Here is a 14,547-nt window from a genome sequence, read left to right on the forward strand (position 1 = left end):
GTTACTACAATGCCCTTTTATGAAAAAAAAATATATATATATATATATGGAAAAAATATAAAAAAGCCCCACAAACTACCAACCGTTTTCATTTTAGCCCCATAATGTTCAGAAAATGACAAAGTAGCCCCCAAACTACCAAACAGTTGCAATTTGGCCACTCCGTTAGTCATTACCGTCAGATATGATGAGAAATTTAAAACTACGTCGTTTTGGCAATGGTAAGTTACCAAAATGCCCTTTTTGGAAAAAAAAAATCATATTAAAACAAGCAAGCAAAACGGCGCCGTTTTGCTTGAAATTAGGGTTTCCTTACACTTACCAAAATGATGCCACTTTGGTAAGTGTTAGGAATTAAAAGAAAAAACCCTAGACCCCACGCAGGTGACCCACGAAAAAACCCCCAACCCCAGTTTATCTTTCTCCCCAAAACCGCCGGCCACCACGTCGTCTATCTCCGACAGCCTGTAAATCTTACCCATAACTCAATCTTTTTATTGTATTTCATGGTATAGCTGTCGGATCGGTGTTGTTTATCTACGAACGTGATTTTTTTGTTTGATTTCTACAATGGGTAAGAACTTTTCGATGGCGCTTCGTAGCCACTTGATGGTCTGGCCGGCGGTGATGGATGGTGGTGGCATGGGCAGCCGGTTTTGAGAGAGAGAGAGAGAGAGAGAGAGAGAGAGAGAGAGGGGCATTGCGTTTTTTTCACTTGAGGGAGAAGGTTACCGAAGATAGAACGACGTGGTGGCCGGCGGTTTGGGGGAGAGATAAATTGGGGTTGGGGATTTTTTTTGCGTGGGATCTAAGGTTTTTTCTTTTAATTCCTAACACTTACCAAAACGGCACCGTTTTGGTAAGTGTAAGGAAACCCTAATTTCAAGCAAAACGGCGCCGTTTTGCATGCTTGTTTTAATATGATTTTTTTTTTCTTCTAAAAGGGCATTTTAATGACTTATCCTTGTCAAAACGACGTAGTTTTAAATTTTCTATCATATTTGACAGTAATGATTAACAGAGTGGCCAAATTGCAACTGTTTGGTAGTTGGGGGGCTACTTTATCACTTTCTGAACATTATGGGGCTAAAATGCAAACTGCTGGTAGTTTGGGGGGCTTTTTTATATTTTTCCCAATTTTTTTTTTCATAAAAGGGCATTGTAGTAACTTACCCCTAACAAAATGACATCGTTTTGTAGTTTCCGTCTAAATTGACGGTTTTGACTAACGGAGTGGCCAAAATGCAATAGTTTGATAGTTTGGAGGGCTAATTTATCACTTTTGGAACATTAGGGGGCTAAATCGAAAACGACTGGTAGCTTTAGGAGCTTTTTTATATTTTCCCTTTCATTTTCTTTTTTCTTTTTCTTTTGTTTTAAAAGAAAAGATATATATAATTTTAACGCCCAAAACAGTGTCGTTTGGGCTGGGGTGGGTGCTGTAGTTTTGGGCATTTTCGGAATTTCAAGTGGGCTGGGTAGGGGTATAATGGGCATAAAAAGTCAAACGGTTTGAATTTAACGTTGAAAAGTAACAGAGAGGTCCAAAGTGAGAGCAAATGGAAGTTCAGGGGTTCAAAATGAGAGATTTGGAAGTTCAGGAGGGGTTTGCAAAATCGGGCGGATGTTCAAGGGGGCTTAGTGAAGTTTCTCCTTTATTTTTTTTTATAAAATTATGCTATAAAAAACCGGTTTAGCCATTAAAAAAATTGGGTTCACACGACATGTCACAATTCTAGACTACCTCTAAAGAGTGATTCAGCTTATATATATGATTATTGTTTTAGCAATGAAATAAAAAATAAAAAAAATTGATAGAATATAAAGTAAAATAAAATAAAAACAAGAAAGTATGAGAAAAATGAGAAAGAGATAAGCAAAAATGTTTTGAGGTGGTTCCACCCTAAAAACTTACTTCCATTGTTTATAATGTCCGATATGTATGACTATACTTTGACTATGTTAGATTTGGTTTTTTCTTTTCTTTTCTTTTTTTTTTAAATAAAACAAATGTTCGTATTATAATATATGTATATATAGAAAACATAGTAGGTGAAAGACAAAACTATTGCTTATACGAACTTACTCGTCTGCCGTTTTTCTTAGATCCCACCCTGACAAATTAGCAGCCTCAGACAAAAAAGCTCTTCTCCACTTGAGAACTGTGTCCATGTCCAACAAGTAATGCTCTTCATGTTTCGCGAATGCTTCTGCAAAACTACCTGTCTGGTTTCTCACATCAGAGGGCTCAACATCATAGAATATAGGTAGAACCAGTTGCTTCAAAGTTCTTCGACACTCCATAATTTCCACAAGTTCCTCCATGCACCACCTCAAAGCCGCATAGTTCCTTGAGAAAACGATGATAGAGATTTTGGATCCTTGGATTGCCCGTATCAATTTGGATGCAAGGTATTGTCCTCTTTGGAGCTCATTGTCATCTTTAAAGATTTTGATTCCAGCATCTCTCAAAGCAAAGTAAAGGTGGTTGGTGAAATTTTTGCGCATGTCTTCGCCTCTGAAAAACAAGAAAACGTCATAGATCCAGTTGGAACGGGGGGAAGAAGATGAAGAGAAGATGGCTTCAAGAGATCTCGATGTTCTGATAGCCATGGCTCAACTCCCAAAGACTTGATTTATCCTGATAATTTATTTGAAGTAAAATGAATAAAAGTGTTTGGAAGGATAAAAGGGTGGAAATCCAAGAGGAAAACAAAGAAAAATAGTTAAAAGAAAGCTGAATGGACTTCGTCCTCCATCCCCTTAACTATTTATAGATAGGCATCCCCTTAAATAGTTAAATATGGTGTGGGGATAACCACAGCTGTTATGATGTGATCATTCCCTAACGCATCACCATTATTGATCCATTCTCAACACGGGAACAACTCTTTGTGTAGTTGTTCCCGTGTTCAAATTGGAACAATAAATTACACTAATAATGGTTGATTTGGACACAAAAACTTCAAAGAAAAAAAAGGAAGCTCTTTCAATTCTCTTACATTTCTTCTAAGCAATTTGAATTCAAAGATAATAAGAAAGTCATAAATTTGTTCCCGTGTTAGACGTTAGAGAAAAGACAAGCACTTCAATTCCTTTATTGCATTTTTTTTTTCAAAGCACACATATGTAAATCCTTTCTTATAAGAAAGTCATGTGATTGGACACTCACACCTAAACTCACGCTCACAATTCTCTTATCTAGTGACTAATATTGTTGCCCGTAATCTTAATTCACAAATGAAGTGCTGAAATTGGATTACATTTTCTTTGCCATTTAGCACTTCCATTAATACTTCCTCCACCACCATCACAATTCTAACTTCTGGATATATTAAATTTTCTTCGCCATTTTGCACTTCAATCCAATGCCTTAAAGTACCGCATCTTATCTAAGATGGCACGAGATATATTGGTTATTCCAATTAGTACAGTTGCTTCAGAATCATCTTTCAGTGCGGGTGGTAGAGTTATTGAACCCCGTAGAGCATCATTATCAACTGATACTAATCAGATGCTCCTATGTGGTTCAGATTGGGTTAGAGCACTTCATAACATTAAGAAAAAGTCTCGAATACCTGTAAGTTACTTTATGATTTTGTTATTTTATTTATTTCCAAGCTTTTTTTTACTTACAATTTCACCTTATTAACTTTGTGTTTTTGTAGAAAATGGTGGAAGTGGAATTGCCAAATTTGCCGTGAATGTTGTTTTCTCATTTCTATGAGGAATTCTCTGAAAAAAACTAAATATGTTTACTGTTTTCCTTTGCTTATTAAATATGTAATTTGAATGTCACATTATATTTTGATGTTATGTTTTGTATTAATTATTATACCTTCGTAGGCTTTGTTGGAACTTGGAATATTGGACATTTGGATAACCTGTTTTAAGCTTTAGTATAAGTTATAACTGCATGGAGACTCGGAATTGAGATAATATACTTTATTCACTTTTTCAGTTTCCTTTTGTTGTTTTCAAGTTGATCTACATTACATATATTGGTTTTTCTTATGTGTGTTTAGGTTTTAGGCTGTTTATTTGTTTAGCTGTAGTATTAGTCTATTAGTCTATATCATGTATCAACTTGTGTGCATTCTGCCCTCCCATTGTTTTTGCAAATCTGGTTTTTGAATAATCATTAAAAGGTCCATGTGAAATTTTTAATTACCAAATCTTAAGTGATAATTCTCCCTTGACATCTTGCAAGGGAGTTAAAAACATCTAACAATGTTTTTTTTTTCATTGAATGCAGTGACTGTGTGTATGTGGGCCTGTCGCAACTAGGGCTGTGTAATTTAGTTGCATTTTTCTCATTGGTCTAATCTTTTATCTCTTTTTGAATTTGATTATATTAACTTGTTCATATAACTAATTTTAAATCATTGAATGCAAGTACTTTTATGATTATGTTATTTTATATATTTCCAAGCTCTTTTTTACTTATAATTTCACCTTATTAACTTTGTGTTTGTGTTTGTAGAAATAGTGAAAGTGGAATTGCCGAATTTGCCGTGAATGCTGTTTTCTCATTTCTGTGAGGGATTCTCTAAAAAAACTAAATCTGTTTACTGCTTTCCTTTGCTTATTAAATATGTAATTTGAATGTCACATTATATTTTGATGTTATGTTCTGTATTAATTGTTATACATTTGCTAACTTTGTTGGAACTTGGAATATTGGACATTTAAACAGCCTGTTTTAAGCTTTATTATAAGTTATAACTGCATGGAGACTTGGAATTGAGGTCATATACTTTGTTCACTTTTCCAGTTTCCTTTTGTTGTTTTCAAGTTGATCTACATTACATATATTGGTTTTTCTTATATGTGTTTAGCTGTAGTATTAGTCTATTAGCCTATATCATATATCAACTTGTGTTCATTCTGCCCTCCTATTGTTTTTGTAGATCTGGTTTTTGAACAATCATTAAAAGATCCTTTTGCATAATCTTAAGTGATAATTCTCCCTTGACATCTTGCAAGGGAGTTAAAAACATCTTATAATTTTATTTTTTTTTACATTGAATGCAGTGATTGTGTGGGACTGTGGCAACTAGGGCTGTGTAATTTAGTTGCATTTTTCTCATTGGTCTAATCTTTTATCTCTTTCTGAATTTAATTATATTAACTTGTTCATGTAACATATTTTAAATCATTGAATGCAGAGACTCAGAGAGCCAGTTTGTGGCAACTACAAGTTAATAAGTGCTAAAATATTCATATTTTCAGCCCTTAACTTCCATGTTTTAATTCTTTAGTTTTAATTAATTAGGTCATTTTCATTCTTTTTTGTGTTTTTCAGACTTTTATAGGCTTTTGGAAGAAAATGAAGTAAAACTAGGTGATTTGAGCTCAAAAGAGAATATGGAGAAAATTGGAGCTCCTTGGTACTGTGATCAATCGCAGGGTTCTTGCGATCGAGTGCAATACCCAAGAGGACATAGCATAAAGCAGGCCGGCAGCAATTGAGCACATGCTAGAAGAAGGTTCGATCGCAGACTTGTGATCGAGCGCACACGGGCTGCGATCGAGCGTACCCGTGCGCAAGAGACATATCAAGTGGCGGCTAGATTGGTATTCTTTCCATATTAGGGTTTTCCAACTCCCAATTGTAATAGGTCTCAAAACCCTACGAAATCCCTAGGTTTACTACTTTGTCTAAGACTTCTAAAGCCTATAAATAGACCCTAAAGTCTCTAAAATTGATATACTTGAGGAGGAGAAGAAGAGGAGCTCTTGAAGTTCAAGTCTTGGGTTTATTCTTTTCTTTTATTTTCTTTTATTTTATTTTATGAAAATGTTTAACATCAACTCTATGTGTAGCTAATTTACTTAGTAGGCTAGATTGAAGCCCTAGTTATGTTAAATTAATATTTCAATATTGGCGCCTTGTGATGATCTTGTTGTGCTATTTAATTTGATTAATACCTACTTGCATGAATTCCTCATATGTGTGTGCCTGATCAATATGTACATGTGGTATAGACTAGTTAGTTAGATCAATTTGGATGACCGAGTCCTGAGTTTAACTTAAGTAACAAAAGAATCCACACCGCGATTCCTAGGTTAATCAACATGGGGAACCGGGAGTATACACCCATGCCCTATGCCTTGTGTGTTTGTCGATTTCCATAGAACATATGCTTTTCTAAAGAACAACTTAGTATATACCATGCTAAATCCTTTAGGAAATAAAAGAGTTAGAGTATATACCCATGCCTAACTCGTTGCTTAGGGAAATTTATAGCTTAAGGAGTATACACCCATGCCCTTAGGTTGGCAAACATTAGATATGCATAACATGATCAAAGCATTGGCATATTGTTATATTAATTGAATATAATTAGTAGTGGATATCAAAGCCCTACCCTTTTTATTATTATCAACTCAATCTTTATTTTACTTAAGGAAATTATTTTTAAATGGAAATTCAGCAATCCTCGTGGGAATGATCTTGTACTTGCACAATATACTACTATGTTGACCTTGTGCACTTGCAGGTAAAACGTACAATTATTTACCTATTAATTTTGGTAGATTTTTTATCAACAAGTTTTTGGCGCTATTGCTGGGGATTGCGGCGAATTTTGTTTAAAAATTATTTTCCTTTAGCTTTGTTATTTTAATTTTCAATTTTTAATTTAGTTGTTAGTAAAAAAAAAAATCAAAATTATTTTTTTTTATATATCCCTAATTTTTTTGTTTCCTGTTGCAGGTTGCGAATTGACATTCTGTGATTGCGATCAATCATCAGTCAAGTGCGATCAAGCGCACTGCGATTGAACGCACCAACCTGCAATCGAGCGCAGTTCTAGGGAGTATCCGAACCGGCAATACTGAAGCTGCCTAACTGAAGAAGTAAATCAGTTCATGCAAGGTCGTCGATCTCAAGTCTCAACTGTTCTTCCACTCGATCCTAAAATTGAGCGGACAATTCAACAATGACCTAAAGACAAAGAAGAAGAAGAAGAAATTGAGATGGAAGATTTGCAAGAGAATCCAACTAGGCCAAGACCATTAAAGGCAAATCCACCACGGGTGAGGAGACCAATGAAGCAGGCATATGTTCCAGCAAACCTCCATCAACCCTCTTGCATAGCATATCAACCAGAGGTGGATGGAAGCTATTACATGTCTCCCTAAATCCTCAATGCATTGACTCATTTCCGAGGCACAGCTACTGAGGACCCCAACTTGCATCTTAAGGAATTCTTTGACTTATACAAGTTGCAGCATGTCCAAGGCCTAACTCCAGAGAGACTCAGGTTAGTTCTCTTTCCTTTTTCCTTGAAAGATAATGTTAAATTGTGGTACAATTCCTTGCCTGCAGAGTCATTCATACTTGGGAAGAATTGACCATCAAGTTTCTGAAGAGGTTTTTCCCAACCCAGAAGACAAAACAACTTAAAAGGGAACTTCAAATGTTCCAACAACGAGACGGAGATTTGTTCTTTGAGGCCTGGGACCACTTCAATTCCTTGCTTCTAAAGTGCCCACACCACAACATCCCTCAAAATGATCAGGTACAAATTTTCTATGAAGGATTAGATGATACTAACAAAGGGATGGTGGATTCAGCTTGTGGAGGAACACTTATGGAGAAGAGTAGTGAGGAAACTATGGAACTTTTCGAGACATTAAGTGAACACTCACAACAATTCTGCTCAAGGGGAAGAAGAGGAATTAAGAGCAAGGGCATGTATGAAGTAAACCTCAGTGGGGGATCAACCAATCAGTTGGCTGTGGTCGAATAGAAAATTGGACATGCTTGTCAAGGCCATGACTGTTCAGAAAATCTCACCCCTGCAATAGGACACACCAATCCAGGTATGTGCTATATGTTCCCATTTAGATCACACCACTTAGACGTGTCCTTTTGCAGCACAAGAAGAGGTGAATTTTGTGGGACAAAACAACTATCCCCACAAAAACAACCCATACTCCAATACTTATAATCCAGGATAGCGCAACCATCCAAATTTCTCTTGGAGCAATAATCAAGGATAGCAGAAAGGGCCCCAACAAACAAGCCAACCAACCCAAGAGCCAAAGATGAACCAACTGGAAAATATGATACATAACCTGGTGACTTCACAACAGCAATTCATGGCTGATCAAAAACAAGTCAACACAAAGACTGAGCAAGCCATACAGAAACTGGAAGTGCAAATGGGACAAATGGCAAAAGAGCTGAGTGAGAGGAAGCAGGGAGAACTCCCAGCACAAACAATACCTAACCTAGGGAGTCACCAGCAGATGAAGGCAGTTACACTTCTAAGAGGTCCTGCTCCTACAGGGGCACTTGAGTCAAACACTAAAGAGCTCAGTGCAGCTCTTCACACTAGGAGCTTTACAGTCACAAGTAGACGTGTTTGAGCAGGCAAGAACCTCAAGCGCATCTACTCACAACAGCGGTACTGAAGCCACTGAAGGCAGTAACATTCTCCCTCTCGTCTTCTTCATTTTACTTTATTTACTTCACATATGTCTCAATTATCCTTTATGCTTCATTTTTATTGTTGACCTTTGCCTTACTTTTGTTTTGTTTTGTTCTCTGAAAAAAAAAAAAAAAAAAAAAAATTATTTTTGACATTCTGTTACTATGATTGATCGCACCAAGTATGCGATCTAGCGCAGTAACCGAAGGGTGGCCAAGACACTTTTTGTCCGTGCAATCAAACGCATCTTAGGTGCGATCGAGCTCACATGACCCACACACGCACATCTCTTGCTGAATACGATCGAGCGCACTCGGACAACAGGGCAAGTGACCTATTTTAGGTCACTTTTCCCCTTGGCCCACAACCTTTCCTCTCGGTGCCGTACAAGCTTTTCCCACACTCACCTCTAGCACACTCGTCCTCCTCCCATTTTTCTTCTATTTTTCAAACTTTCTACCTCACAACTACCACACAGTTCACATCACCGGCCACTACACCACCATATTTTCCACCACATTAACCTACAACCCTTTTTCCCATTCCCATTCACACCCATCTCTGAACACTCCCCCAGCCTTCAATTTTTCTCATTCTGTTTGCAATTGTGGGTGTTCATCCACACATTGCCTCTGTGTTGGGATTTTTGTGTGTTTGCAGGGAGTTTTGGGCATCTTTGGCCGGAGTTTGTCTTTGTGATCATCAGAAGTGCACACCACTTGTTCGACAAAAGTCTCCAGTCAAGCTCACAATGCCTAGAACCCGTGCTTCATCATCCAGGGGGTCCGAGGCCCAGGCCATCTCTCCCCCACCCACTTTTGAGGAGCGGGAGCTGCTATTTGAAGCCACCTTCGCCATAAGAGAAGACTTTCAAAACAATGAGGCGACTCAATGGGCAGTCGCCGAGTTTAGGCGAAGGGGACTCAAGAAGCTCTTTAAACCGGTCACCTCTACCGCCTACTGGAAGTTGGTCATGGAATTTTATGCCAAGCTTTCCCATGATTGCGACAACCTGGCTACTCTCTCCTCAAAAGTACGAGGCCAAATTGTTCAGGGCCAACATAGCCGCAGCCTTGCAGTGCAATGATGAGCATCCTCCAGAAACTGCAAATCTTGCCGAGCAACTGCGCCGATACTATGTGGCAGAAATCATTGAAGATATATGCCAAGGGCACTATGTGGATGCCCACCACAATGCCGGCAGCCGGTCCAAGCTACCTCGAAGGTTGTGGTTTGTGGATTCCATTTTGCACCGAAATGCCTTCCCCTCGGGACACAAAACTCAAAGGCGTGATCAATTTCTCCAAACTCTTTACGCCTTCCACAAGGATGCTTGGTACTCCATTCCCGACATCATTTGGAACCAAATCCATAAATTTTGGAATGGAGTGCACATTGGGGGAGCCGAGTCCACACATTCATGGGGATTGCCTTTCCCCTAGTTGATAACATACATTCTGAGAAAAAAGGGCATTAAGGGCACTGCAGCTGATGAGCCAGTCACCACCACTCCAATATTTGGCATTCACCAATGAAACAAGAGTTGCTCCCATATGCCCCGGGCACCTCCAGAAGATGGGGAAGAGGTGGATGAGGTCGAGCCAATGGCCAAAGATGAACCGGTAGTAGAAGATGAGGATTAGGCCTCAATTGACATTCGAGCCATCCAATACTGATCCCTTTGTGAACAAATGGTAGGCCTTTGGAGGGAGTTAGCTGATCAAAGAAGGGAGGCTCGGGAAGATAAGGTACTCATGGATCAACACTTAGCTGCCCTGGAAGAATTGATGCGGTCCATCCTAAGCCGGTTACCACCACCACCTGGAGCATCTACTTCTGGACAACACTGAGAAGGGACCACCGTCTGGCTGAAGACGTAAAACTTAGCGCTCATGGGAGGCACCCCATAACATATCCTTTTGTTTTATTTATATTTTGTTTTTCTTTTCTTGTATTTTGGTGTTTTTAGTGTTTTTATATTTTGTTATGCTTTCCATTCTGTTACTGCGATCGATCGTACCCAGCGTGCGATCGAGCGTAGGGCTCCATTCGTGGGATTACCGCACTCTGTTAGTGCGATCGAACGCACCACGTGTGCGATCGAGCGCACTTGGGCAGCATCCCATAGTTATTTCTTGTTTTATTTAGTTCAATTTTTAATTAATTTTAGTTTTGGTTCTTGTTACTTGTTTGTGTGTTTTATTATTTTGCAGGGACAAGTGTACTTCAATTCAAGTTTGGGGGTGTGCTACGAGCCATGCTTTCCAAGACTATTTTGACCATCTCCCGGGTACATTCTTTCCTTTACTTAGACACATTGGGGACAATGTGTCATTTAAGTTTGGGGGTATGGGCACACATGTTCACACACACTTTGTCCCAATTTCAAGGTAATTGTTGTGTTGTTTGTTTGTTTTATTTAAAAAAATAAAAAATAAATAAAAAAAGAAGAAAAGAAATTTATGCATGTTCATATTTGCCCTAAATTTTAAATTGATCTAAAAGAATTATGGCTTGAATTCATCAGTGAGCTTAAAATTTTAAACACATAATCTGATGAGTGAATTTGTTAATTTGGATACTTGCTTAGGACAGTTGAAAATCACATGTTTGAACTGAGCACTCAAGCACATTAGCACATAATCTGTGAGGTATGACATGAGGTCTGATATGTGTGTTTTTGCATCTTTGATGAAATTAGATGACTTATTAGATGACACTATGGCATATATAGTGATGAAAAAAAAAAAAAAAAAGAATAAATAAATGATCATTGAAAGCTTTTCACTGAGTAACTGGACCTCTTTCCTCAAAGGATTGAGTGTTCACGTCAAAAGGTGAAAATTTTGGATTTGATCAATGTCATTGTTAGTTGGTTTTGTAGCCTTTTTTACTCGAGTTAGTAGATCCTTAGGGGTGTCTCTACACCTAATGCCCTAAAACCATTTGGTTTGGGAGTCATTGACTTAACACTCGCTACAAGGGTCAAATAGAAAGCTTAAGGGAACCAACATTGCACAACCCGATCAAAAGGAAAACAAAAAACAAAAAAAGGGAACCAACATTGCACAACCTGATCAAAAGGAAGAAAAAAAAAATTAAAAAAAAAAAAAATATGCCAATGAGTCACTCTAATAGGAATTTCAATGAATTCTGAGATAAGGAGACATTGCATATTGGAAAGATTTGGAAGCCTCATAATTTTGTACTAATTCACTATACACAAATTTCAAGCTTGTGATGATTTAGTATGTCCTTTGTAAGTAATTGCACTTCGAGATTCCAATTTATTGTGAATGTGGAGTTCATCTTTTTAAGCTTGCTTATGAATGAAAATCATGATCTTGAGGTGACATTTAATTTTTGGGGATAACATGAACTCTTGCATGATGTTTGTGGGTAACATTTCTAGAAAACCCTCACAAGACTTCACTCGTCCACTAGGGAATTTCTAGGGGTTTAAAAGGCTTATTGCATACGCTAAATGCAATCGTACATTCCAAGAAAGATGGATTTATATTTTGTTTTTCATTCCTGTTTTTAGTTTTGTATTGCTAAGGGACTAGTAATATGTAAGTTTGGGGGTGTGATAAGTGCTAAAATATTCATATTTTCAGCCCTTAACTTGCATGTTTTAATCCTTTGGTTTTAATTAATTAGGCCATTTTAATTCTTTTTTGTGGTTTTCATACTTTTACAAGCTTTTGGAAGAAAATTAGGTAAAACTAGGTGATTTGAGCTCAAAAGAGAAGATGGAGAAAATTGGAGCTCCATGGTACTGCGATCAATCACAGGGTACCTGCGATTGAGCGCAGTACCTAAGAGGACTTAGCATAAAGGAGGCCGGGAGCGATCGAGCGCATGCTAGAAGAAGGATCGATTGCAAACTTGCGATCGAGTGCACATGGGCTGCGATCGAGCGCACCCGTGCGAAGAGACATATCAAGTGGCGGCTAGATTGGCATTCTTTCCATATTAGGGTTTTCCAACTCCCAATTGTAATAGGTCTCAAAACCCTACGAAATCCCTAGGTTTACTACTTTGTCTAGGACTTCTAAAGCCTATAAATAGACTCTTAAGCCTCTAAAATTGATATACTTGAGGAGGAGAAGAAGAGGAGCTCTTGAAGTTCAAGTCTCGGGTTTATTCTTTTCTTTTATTTTATTTTATTTTATGAAGATGTTTAACATCAACTCTATGTGTAGCTAATTTACTTAGTAGGGCTAGATTGAAACCCTAGTTATGTTAAATTAATATTTCAATATTGGTGCCTTGTGATGATCTTGTTGTGCTATTTAACTTGATTAATACCTGCTTGCATAAATTTCTCATATGTGTGTGCCTGATCAACATGTGCATGTGGTATGGACTAGTTAGTTAGATCAATTTGGATGACCGAGTCCTGGGTTTAACTTAAGTAACAAAAGAATCCACACCGCGATTCTTAGGTTAATCAACATGGGGAACCTGGAGTATACACCCATGCCCTAGGCCTCGTGTGTTTGTCGATTTCCATAGAACATATGTTTTTCTAAAGAACAACTTAGTATATACCATGTTAAATCCTTTAGGAAAGAAAAGAGTTAGAGTATACACCCATGCCTAACTCGTTGCTTAGGGAAATCTATAGCTTAAGGAGTATACACCTATGCCCTTAAGTTGGTAAACATTAGATATACATAACATGATCAAAGCATTGGCATATTGTTATATTAATTGAATATAATTAGTGGTGGATATCAAAATCATACCCTTTTTATTATTATCAACTCAATCTCCATTTTACTTAAGGAAATTATTTTTAAACGTAAATTCAGCAATCCTCGTGGGAATGATCCTGTACTTGCACCATATACTACTATGTTGACCTTGTGCACTTGCAGGTAAAGCGTACAATTATTTACTTATTAATTTAGGTAGATTTTTGATCAACACAAGTGGGAACCAAAATTAATGTATTTTGTTTTAAGTAATCTTGCTGTTTATGTTCATTTTGAATTTGCTTGTAATCTCTATTATAGGTTCATTTTGAGTTTGCTTGTAATCTCTATTATTAGTTTATTTTCAATTTGCTTGTAATCTCTATTATAGGTTCATTTTCAATTTGCATGTAATCTCTATTATATTTATATGTTCATTTCCAATTTGCTTGTAGTTTGTCACATGGTTGTTTGCTGATGTTGATACAATCATACAATTATATTAAATTTTTCTGATGAATGTAGTGGTTTTCTTCACTAATTTAGACTTTTAGTGATTTTAATTTTTACTTTTTTTTTACCATTAAACAGGCCTTAAACGGGCTGAGCCACACATTTAAGGCTCATGTGGCCCATTAACCAAGCTCGAGCTCAGACTCGAAAAGCCTGGAAAGAAATTATCTTCTAATTTTTGAGCTCAAGCCGAGTCGAGCCACTCGAGTACTTGACTCGGCTCGAATTTCCCATTCTAGTGAGCCCAAGCTCGATCCTGAGCCAATGCAATTGCCCAATGAGCCGAGTTTGTGCAATGGTTTTCTAGCTCGGCTCGAGCTCGAGACCGGCTCGATTATATGTCCTCTGTAATGAGCCGACCCAGTATTGACAAAGCTCGACTCATTTACAGCCCTAATTGGCCTATCAACTATTGGGGGTCATTTTTATTTTATTATTATTTTATTTTGTTGATATAGTTTTTAGATTTTTTTTTTTTTAATAAGAGTTGATTGACACTGACACATAATATGATGAGATAATAATGGGATAAAAATGTAATTTTTAAAATGGATCTTCGTTTTGGAGGCCTTGATTCATAAGTTCTTATAGTAACGCTAAAAATCGCATTTTTATCCTACAAGTATCTCATAATGTTAAAGTGGTAGTCTCGAATAACCTTTAGATTTATTTAAAAACAAATTGAAGTGTTAGTTGATTGACATTGACACATTGGCATTCAGTAATACTTGAGATAAAATGTTGTATTTCTTAAAAAAAAAAAAAAAAAAAAAAAGAAAAGAAAAGAAAAAAAAGGGTAATGCTAAAAAAAAATAACTACTACACTCATCTTATTGGACTGATATGATAGGGTCCATATCAACTGGATCAATCATTGTTATGAAAAAATAAAT

The 14,547-nt window shown here is 37.2% G+C and overlaps 1 protein-coding gene across 1 annotated transcript in view; it reads right to left on the reverse strand.

Moving 5' to 3' along the window:
• Nucleotides 1-2,613, reverse strand: part of LOC132190757 (TMV resistance protein N-like) — an 11,162-nt gene extending 8,549 nt beyond the window's left edge. The window contains exon 1 of the mRNA XM_059605807.1: nucleotides 2,087-2,613. Coding sequence (XP_059461790.1) covers nucleotides 2,087-2,613 — 527 coding nt within the window. The remainder of the gene's footprint in view (nucleotides 1-2,086) is intronic.
• Between the last annotated feature and the right edge of the window lie 11,934 nt (nucleotides 2,614-14,547).

The sequence above is a fragment of the Corylus avellana genome, chromosome ca8 (assembly GCF_901000735.1).
Source record: "Corylus avellana chromosome ca8, CavTom2PMs-1.0".
NCBI lineage: Eukaryota > Viridiplantae > Streptophyta > Magnoliopsida > Fagales > Betulaceae > Corylus > Corylus avellana.